This window comes from Gopherus flavomarginatus, chromosome 1 (assembly GCF_025201925.1).
Source record: "Gopherus flavomarginatus isolate rGopFla2 chromosome 1, rGopFla2.mat.asm, whole genome shotgun sequence".
Classification (NCBI taxonomy): domain Eukaryota; kingdom Metazoa; phylum Chordata; order Testudines; family Testudinidae; genus Gopherus; species Gopherus flavomarginatus.
In genome coordinates, this window is record NC_066617.1 from 119332618 (window position 1) to 119342742 (window position 10125).

Consider the following 10125-nt stretch of genomic DNA (forward strand, 5'->3'; position numbering starts at 1 on the left):
ACCTAGTAATTCACCTTGAGTAAACCTTTTAGAAAAATATCCAGCCTTGATTTAAAGACTTCGAGTGAGGGAGAATGTACTACACCTCTGGCGAAGGTCTTCCAATGTTTAATGACCCTCATTTAACAACTTATGCCTTATTTCCAGTATGAATTCTCCTAGCTTCAGGTTCCAGCAATTTTATCTTGTTACGCTTTTGACAGCTAGATTGAAGAATCCTCTGGTTAGTATCAGATACCTTCTTCCTGTGTAGGTACTTAGAGGCCATGATCAAGTTGCCACTGTAAGGTGTGTCCTCCAGTCCTGGAATAATTCTTGCAGCTCTTTACTAAATCCTCTGCAATGCTTCAATAATTGGACCAAGTCTGGCATACACAGGGTTTGGATGCCCCTGGCCCCAGACCCTGTGATGCACTAGGTGGGGGCTTTTTATTCTGCTCCATCTCATAACAGGAGAACTGAAATGCTGGATTTGAGAAACTAACCCTCACACGCGCAAAGGGGATGAAGAGGCAGATATTATTTGAGGAGGAACTACTACTTCCTTTTCCACCCCCCTCTCCCTCCAACACACACTTAAAAACATGCTGGCAAGGTTTGCATTTTTAACTGAGGCGTGAAATTTTTTTAACTTAATAAAATTTTAAAAGTACACTGTACCCTCAATATATCCAGATGACACATGATGAAATGCCTGTAATCTAGAAAATGACAATGTTAAGTACATTTGGATTATTACAGGGTATGTGTACATGTCACTTTTTTATTCAATCCATAACAACTTCAAGCAATACCAAGGTAATAAATACATACAGATTAAAACTGACAAAATTACATCTGATTAAGGAGAAAAAAACTATATTTCTAAATTGTATTGTTATTTTTGGCAATACAGAGGGAAATCCAGGAGAGTGGTGAGACAGTTCAGTGTGCAGAGAAATAGTTCATGGACATGTACAGTCTACATTTTCAGAAGGGGTTAGTGATGTTGGGTCCTCAACATGAGACATCACCAAGTCCGAGTCTCAGAAAGGGCTAAATACTCACCCACAGAAAAATCAAGCTCATTAAAGGGTCTTAGTTTGTAACTCCAACAGTAGAGGCATCCAAAATCATTAGCCACTTTTGAAAATTTACATCATATTAGAAGATGTGAGCACCCATTCAATGGTGCCCATAGTCCTAGTTATGACATCATACCCCTGCTGATCATCAGTGGTTTGTGTCACAGACCCCTGACCTCACTGACAGGACAAGGGAGAGACTCTTGCTATTTATCAGAGAAAGCACATGAGATTTATGATTCTGTGTCTTTACTTTAGTAGCATAGAATGATTCTCATAATAGGAATTTAGAAACAACACAAAACTATGAGAAATGTAAAAGAGGTCATAATTTCTGGAACATAATTAACAAACTATTTTTTTCTGATTATTTTTAACTTAACTTCTCATTTATGTCCCGTTCATCCTTCTGATTCTCATCTAAACTAAAATCCCTTTACACTGTGCTGGCAGTATAAAGCAGCCTTAAAGTGGGTGTAAACATCATTTATTCCCACTTTAAGGCTGTTTTACTCTGCCACAGTGGGGTAAAAGGGGTTTAGTTTAAATGAGAATCATGCCCAGTCTGAGTGTGAGAAGGGTAGAAACCCCTCCAAAACATAGTGTGAAAGAGAAATGGGCAAAAGACCTGATTCAAAGCCTACTGAAATAAATGGAAGCACTCCCATTTCAATAAGCACAATTGAATTAGCCATTATTCCATGGAAATGCTCATGCTTACAATTAGCAATAGCATATTCTGTCCATAGGCCTCCTGAAGGACTATGATGGGAAGAAAACATTTCCAATTAATTCCCTTTCATTTTGGTCCCTACAAATATATTTAAATTCTCTCCTAGTACAGGGCTTTGCTCTGGAGATCCATCCCCCACCACACACAGCTTCATGTCTACTTAGATGGACCTAACAACATGTGCAGACTTTTGGTAGTGAGTACATATGAAAAACAAGAAGGTGGCTGCTACCTGGAAGATAAGACTCTACCTCAGTACAGATGAAGCCTAAACCAGACTGTGCTCTAAATGTCTACAAACTGTATAGGGTCTGGTCTTCTAGTACTGCAGTGCAGGTACAGTTAATAAGAGCAAATGTGAACCCCAGACTGTTAGACAGGGAATTCAATATACAAGTTTGAAGTAGGGTCAGGATTTAAATATCCTACAGAGATCAGTTTACTATGCCTGGGACTCCGAGGAAGGTCCACTCTCTTCATTGTTAAAGGAACAGTAACTTATTTTAAAGCCATTTACTTTGAAACCCCCCATTTCAAATCTGTTGCTTCTCTTGGCATTTCTCCTGTGTCAGTCAGAGCATTTCCAAATTGCCACAAGTGTAGCGAAGAAATGGGTTTTATGCAGATCTGCTCTGCCATAGGGAGCTGATTCAAAAGGTAGAGATAAGATATTCACTAGAAAGAAACAAGATCTGATTAGGGGAAAAGGAGGCAGATCTGCAGCCTTTATGAGGCACAAGTCCTATTATGAAATGAATAACTCTCCAGAACAAGTGCCCTGCTGTGTGAGAAGATATAGAAAGGTTGATTACCAGGAAACAGCTCTTGTCTTCATCTGAACTGGGTAGAGGTTTGTTTTTTTTTTTTTTGATGAATGAGCTGGCATATTCAACTTACCCCTCTCCCCTGATATAATGTGACCCGATATAACATGAATTCGGACATAACACGGTAAAGCAGTGCTCGGGGAGGGCAGGGGGCGGGGGCTGTGCGCTTCAGCGGATCAAAGCAAGTTCAATATAACGTGATTTCACCTATAACACGGTAAGATTTTTTGGCGCCCAAGGACAGCGTTATATCGGGGTAGAGGTGTATTTACAGCACTGTGCTCATTATAACAGCAGGAGAAGACATGGGCCAGAAAACAGAATGAAATCCTACCTCATCTGACTCTTTCACTCACTAAAAAACAAAAACAAAAATCTTATTTGTGTTTAAATAAAATAGAACATGGCTTCACTCCTAGCTTTGGGTTTGGTTCTTGAAAACCTGAGACATGGTCAATAAGGTTTTATAAAATCAAATCCACCCCTGGTTTGGGCATCTTTAATTAGCAGGGAGGCTGAGATGGTTCTTCAAAACCTTGAGAATACACAGCGTGTTTTTGTTTTTGTCTCCAGAAACACATTCCAAAGTATAATGGTCAGGATCTCTGTGCTGTGGAGAGGGATGAGAAAAAGAAACTCTTCTTGACAACCATTCAGCACATTTGTAACATAGAATCCTTAGGAGAGCATGGTTGAGCCAGCCATGTCTGATTCCATTTGTTTTATAACCTGAACATGACTGAGCCAGGTCAGCATTCAGATAGGAAGGTTCCAAGGAAAATGGAGTCTGTGGAAGACATGCACATCTTTTGAGTATCAAATTGTTGCTTATAGACTACAGCCTGTACCAATGGGAGAAAACCCGAGTTTCTGTTAACTCAGTAGATAGCCTTACTTCTTTTCAGTTCAGAGATCTGGGTTCCAGGTCTTGCTGGAATGGATTTCTTAGAAATAAGGATCATCTTTCATTTAATGTTTAATTTAAAAACAAATCCTGAGCCCAGAATGTGCCACACTATTGGGTGTGCAAGCCTCAAAAGCCTATAGCCAGCCTATCCTGGGGGAAAGATGACATAATCCATAAATGGGGGCTGAGGGTGCCCTAGATATATACTGAACATACCCTGTACAGTCCTTTGTGAATTGTCCCTCCATGCTAGAGCCATGAGTATGAAGGATAGGAAGACACTTTCCTTGTTATCTCATAGGTGACATGCAGGGTCTCTTGCTCTTTCCTTTGGAGTAGTTAGTAGTGGCCACTGCTAGATAAGAAGCTAAATGATGGTCCACTGGTCTGATCCATTATGGTAATCCCTGTATTCCTATTTCTGCTACATGAAGAGGAAGGTAATTGAGAAAGAAGTAGTGATACAATTCAATATACCTCAGAATTCTTTGATCTGTATCAGTCTGGTGTCATACCAGGTTATAGATCTGGAACTGGATTGCTATTGATGGGAGACAGTCTCCTTCTAGTAATGAACAAGAGTAAGATGTCCATACAGATTCTATTAACTCTCTGTAAATAGATTCTGATGCCATTGATGATGAGGTACTGTTGCTTCAGGTAGAACTGCAGGCTCTTAGCATAATCGTTCTACAGTGGGTTTGCTCCTTTCTCTGGTCCCAGAGAGTAATGCTGGGCTCTTAAGTGTGGCTTTGCTCTGAGAGTCATTCTAAAACAGACAGCATGAGCTTCATGTTGGTTGTTTCATATAAAATTTGCTTAATTTACAAATAAAAAGATGTTTCTTCTAATTGCCAGCCCTGCAAACTCAATATGGAAATTGACAGACAAGCTGGGTTCTATCTTTCCTGCACAGCATTACAAGTAACAAAGGTTCTTTTTTTAGATCAAATTATGCTTTCACTGATATCCCAGTGAATTTAGTGGAGTTGCACAGGGGTATATAAGGTTTAATTTGAAGGCATGTCACATAGCTGTCACAGCACAAGAAAGAACCCACCTTGATTATCAGATCTCAGGCTGAATTTTCAGGGCTGGTAGTTGGGGGGAAAATCCCCCCACCGTCAATCATTTCATTTGTAAGATTAGCAAATTTAAACAGACAGCAACATGGAGCTGAGGATGATATTTTTCCAGACTGAATTTCAGAGCAGAGATGCACTGAGACCAGTTCCAATCTGTTCAAGGCTTTTATCTTCAAAGAGTGCCTCTCAGCTTATATAATAAAAGGGCAGTTAATGGCTTGTCTTCACTGCAAAGTTAACTTGAGTTATAACTGGAGTGTGGTTGTACTTTTAGCTCAACTTGGTTCGTCTGTCAGGGAGTATAGGCGAAAGCTTGAGTTAGCACAACTCATCCATGACTGCTCTGCTGTGGGAACCCAGGCTAGCGCCACTTGAATTCCCCCATGTGCACAAGCAGGACAGAGAAGTTCTACCATAATTAACTGAGAAACAAATCATATTACACCACAGCTTGCAGCATTGTAAAGAACCATGTGATAGCCCCCAGAAGTTTTAATGCCATACGAGTGAGTGGAGCATCAGCATGGACACAAGAGATTGAGTGTTGTGTGACAGTGTGGCTGCTCTCATTTGAGCTAGCTTAACTCCAGAGGAGTAATTCGAGTGTAGATAATGCAAGTTCACGCTGCAGTGAAGACATAACCTAGGACTGACTGGGAAGTGCTTGCTAAAATATCTTATGTTTGAATATACCTCATCCAGCAGCAGTGCTCACCCAAAGGGCTTTTTATAATTCATACTCTTTGGTGGTCTATAGTGCAACATTCGGGGCAAGAGACATTTATTTTGTTTGGCATTTAATTATTTTTGTTGTGTGTTTTAGTTTTATGTAATTATAGTGCCTTGCTGACATGGCAATAACCACTTTGGAAATTAGTTAAATATATATACGTGCTTGCTCAAAATATGCTTCAATGACACTGACTGCACAGCCATGTCTAAATGGGCAGGGTGCACACCTGTAAATGTGTGAGTATGAGCGCTCAGGAGATTAGTTTCACATGTGAAAGATCTTAAGTGCCAAGAGAATGAGGCTGAGTCAACAACTCCTTGAGCTGGGCACTGATGAAAGCAGTTTTTCCCATCCTCCAGTCCAGCCTCCTAGTTGAGGGCTAAGGGCTCAGAAGACACCTCACCCCTGTTGAGTTATATATAGTTAGAAAATGCTGCATGCTGTGTCAGGTCCCAGCCAAGAATAAAAATAAATGGATCTTGCACATGCTGTTCATTTGGGATCTGTCACAGTGTATACATGTTTATGTGCATATATGTATGCGTATACATGAGGGCATGTATTTGGTGTACACAGGTTTGTGCATGAGTGCCTGAAAATCTCCATTTTTCTTTGTGATTTGCTGTTTAAGTCCTTGTGTAGCTCTGCAGAAAAATACATTCACCATCCTATTTGTAAATAAGAGCTGGAACTTCTACTACGGGCAGAGAACAGAGGCTAGGCCCCATTTCCATGGATCCATGTTGGGTATGTGAGGTTGGAGACTTCAAACCAGAGGTTGGTTTGGGATTTCTGAATGCAGCTATGACACATATGTGACTATCAGGAGGGAGAAGGGTTGATGTGTATTAATTCTTCTGACTTGTGCTCTGTTCTCCCTACAGCGTGAGTGCATCTCTGTTCACGTTGGCCAGGCTGGAGTTCAGATTGGCAATGCATGCTGGGAACTTTTCTGTCTGGAACATGGCATTCAGCCAGATGGCACCTTCAAGAATCAGTCCAACAAGGTCAACGATGATGATTCCTTCGCCACATTTTTCAGAGAGACAGGCACAGGAAAGCATGTGCCACGGGCTATTATGGTAGACTTGGAGCAAACTGTAGTAGGTCAGTATAGAATTAACAATGGAAAATGGAAAAGATCCTACTCTTATGCGGGTCAGGGTTGGGGTCTTATGGTTTCTCTTTCTTGGACAGATGAAGTGCGGACTGGCACTTACCGTCAGCTTTTCCATCCAGAACAGCTAATCACTGGAAAGGAAGATGCAGCTAATAACTATGCCCGTGGTCACTATACCATTGGCAAAGACAGAATTGACTTGGCATTAGATCGTATCCGTAAACTGGTAAGTGATAGTACATCAGAAACAAGATTTGGGGCTGGTGGCATGAGTAGGTGAATAGGACATATATGTCAATTGGCAGCTCTTGTTTCGCTCCCAGTAGGGTCATTGGTTCAGAGTAGATACTGATTTTTATTGTAGGTCAGTTCCCAGATGGATGGAAGACTCAGACAGAAGCCTAAAATGTAGGTTCCTGCAGCTTAAATACTTCACATTTATCACTGTAACAGCAAACCAGTAGTGATATCAGTCGAGCCCACACCATTATGTGAGAGGTTGTTATTGAGTCTTTTCCCAGGAAGACCTGGGCTGATCTCTGTGCTGTGTTTTGATGTGTACAAATGTCACAGCTTCAATCTCAGGATGCGCTCATGGAAGTCTCAGAGATTTAGACTGATTCCTTTTGTTCTCTGTTTGGCTTTTCAGACCGATGCCTGTTCTGGGCTACAGGGATTCCTGATTTTCCACAGCTTTGGTGGGGGCACTGGCTCTGGCTTTACCTCCTTGTTGATGGAACGCCTCTCCCTGGATTATGGCAAGAAGTCCAAACTGGAGTTTGCCATCTACCCAGCCCCTCAAGTCTCCACTGCCGTAGTGGAGCCGTACAACTCCATCCTGACCACTCACACCACCCTGGAGCATTCAGACTGTGCCTTCATGGTGGACAACGAGGCCATCTATGACATCTGCCGTCGCAACCTGGACATTGAGCGCCCCACTTACACCAACCTTAATCGTCTCATCAGCCAGATAGTCTCATCAATCACTGCCTCTCTGCGCTTCGATGGTGCCCTCAATGTGGATCTGACAGAGTTTCAGACCAACCTGGTGCCCTACCCTCGCATCCACTTCCCCTTGGTGACATATGCACCCATCATCTCCTCTGAGAGAGCCTACCACGAGCAGCTGTCAGTGGCGGAAATCACCAGTTCCTGCTTTGAACCCAACAACCAGATGGTGAAGTGTGATCCCCGTCATGGAAAATACATGGCCTGCTGCATGTTGTACCGCGGTGACGTGGTCCCCAAAGATGTCAACGTAGCTATTGCTGCCATCAAGACCAAGAGAACTATCCAGTTTGTGGACTGGTGTCCAACAGGCTTCAAGGTAAGAGGGACAAAGACACATTGGCACTGTATATTAAAGGGACATAGTCAAGTAGTCCAGCCCAAACTGTGATTTCAACTCTTGAACATTTTTCATTTGTGAGAAAAGGGAATGCTTAGAAGTGTGTGCGTGTGTGTGTGTGTGTGCATGTGTGCGTGTGTGTGCATGTGTGCGTGTGTGTATAATCTTCAGTTACTACTTTGGAGAATGAACATGCTACTTACACAGCCTCTTAAGCAGTCTCTGCGCTCCCTGATCTCCTATCCAGTTTTGGTTGCTCTCCCTTGTTCTCATGGATTATAGCTGAGAAATGAATAGTTCCACATGGATGACTTTTGCCATTATGGTAATTTAATAGTGTGGTTTCAGCCTCCTAATCTCTCTCTTTCCAACCATGTATGAGGCTACTCTGACTTTTCCACCATGTTTATTTGACTTTTGTTTTCTCTCTGGATCCTCTTTTCTCCCTCATTCTTTTTCCTCCCTCTTTCTTGTTCTTATTACTAGGTTGGAATCAATTACCAGCCTCCCACAATAACACCCGGAGGAGACCTGGCCCAAGTGGAACGTGCCGTCTGCATGCTAAGCAACACCACAGCCATCGCTGAGGCCTGGGCGAGACTGGACCGCAAGTTTGATCTGATGTATGCCAAGAGGGCATTTGTGCACTGGTATGTTGGTGAAGGCATGGAGGAAGGGGAGTTTGCAGAGGCCCGAGAGGACTTGTCTGCACTGGAGAAGGACTACGAGGAAGTGGGAACGAACTCATTTGGAGAAGAAAATGACGGGGAGGAATTTTAAATACATTTTGCCCCTTGCTGCATGCAGGATTGTCTTTGTGACTTTTTACTGCCTGTGTCTTCATTCCTGTTTGTTTTATACACACAACAATTCCCATAGACTGAATATTATGAGGTCCATGTTCCAAGAATGCTCTTTCCTACTCCTCAAATCACGGGACAATGATCATATGAGATATGTCCACCTGCTCCTAAGTCATAATTCCTAGGAAGACAACAAACCTTAGATATCCTGCCAATGCATCCTGGGAGAAAATTTCTTTTTGAGCCGAGTCCCACTGTATTATAATGTAATATTTACTATAATTTATTCATCTAAGGATTCACTCATGCATCTCCAATATCATTTGACAAGTTTTATTTGTAATATTTGCTTTAAAATGCTCTATACAGTTGCGGCAGTGAGACTTTGAAAAGACAAAGGATTGCTGTTGCAGGAACCAATGTTACTGAGCAGCAATGCTTATCCATAGGTTCAAATTAGTTGGAAGATAAGTCAATAAAGCCTTACTAGTTTACAATACTATGAGATCCCTCAGACTATTTCCTGCTCTTTCAAACATTTGATGTAGGACTCCCTGTTGTAGCTTTCTGAAAACTGTGTAAATGCCTCAGACAGGGCTTTTGCAAATGACAAAGGGGCTGATTGCTCCTTTATATTAAGTTCCCTTTATACTGTCTTTGTGCTGTAAAGGGCCTTAAAGTTAGATTTACCCTTCCTTTTGGATCCCTTATCACACTAGAGCATATAAAGTGGCCTTAATATAAACAAGACTCATGCCCAGAATTTTTAAATGTTCATGTGCTCATTATTATTAACATTAAAAAAATACATCTATGACACTAGTCTTCATTCATGATCACTTATATGCAAAATAATAGAAGCTGTTTAACCTGATGGAGTCAAACCAAGATGGCGTTTACAAAAGGAAAGTCACACTTCTCTAACCTAAGCGGATTATCTGAAAAAGTTGGCATAGTAAATAAACAACTATTAAAACAAATAAATAATCAAGTTTTAAACAAGACATTGCCACTTCCCTCATGATCAACTGATGGGAAACAGAGATGTAGAGAGAGATTAATACTGAGAGGCTTCTGGATATATTTTTAGAAATCATGCACAGAAACGTTAAGAACATTAAGGTTGCAAAGTCAACCACTCAAAAGTTAAGAAATGCCATAATTAAGATGGTCTGTGCTACATTAATTCATCCCCCACCCCTTGTGCATATGCATTAAGATATTGTCTTTAATTACATGATCGCATCCTATTTTTCCCACCGAACTCCTGCCTCATTCAGTGCACAGGACGGACAGTGCTCACTTAATGAGCAGCTATTTGATATTTTGTTTTCTCCTAATTCTTTAATGTGTGGCCCCTGGCCATATTTACTTCACAATATTAAATCCTGTTCTTATGACAGAATTATTCATTTCTTCATGGGCTTTCCTTATGCACTTATCATTGTAGTATCAGAGTGCTTCACATATATTAAATTAAATTATTTTCACAACAACTATGT

General features: G+C 41.3%; 1 protein-coding gene across 1 annotated transcript; it reads left to right on the plus strand.

Moving 5' to 3' along the window:
• The first annotated feature begins 6055 nt into the window (after positions 1-6055).
• On the plus strand, positions 6056-8807 carry LOC127043226 (tubulin alpha-8 chain-like). The gene is made up of 5 exons (XM_050937057.1): positions 6056-6126; positions 6234-6456; positions 6547-6695; positions 7119-7799; positions 8307-8807. Exons 1-5 carry the CDS (start codon positions 6082-6084, stop codon positions 8598-8600), a joined length of 1392 nt encoding a protein of 463 aa, XP_050793014.1. The 5' UTR covers positions 6056-6081; the 3' UTR covers positions 8601-8807.
• Positions 8808-10125: the final 1318 nt, after the last annotated feature.

Coding starts and splice junctions, on each gene's coding strand:
- LOC127043226 (XM_050937057.1), top strand. CDS start 6,082: ATGGATCCATGTTGGGTATGTGAGGTTGGAGACTTCAAACCAGAG. Junction 6,127..6,233: donor TTGGAGACTTCAAACCAGAG/GTTGGTTTGGGA, acceptor TTCTCCCTACAG/CGTGAGTGCATCTCTGTTCA. Junction 6,696..7,118: donor TAGATCGTATCCGTAAACTG/GTAAGTGATAGT, acceptor TTGGCTTTTCAG/ACCGATGCCTGTTCTGGGCT.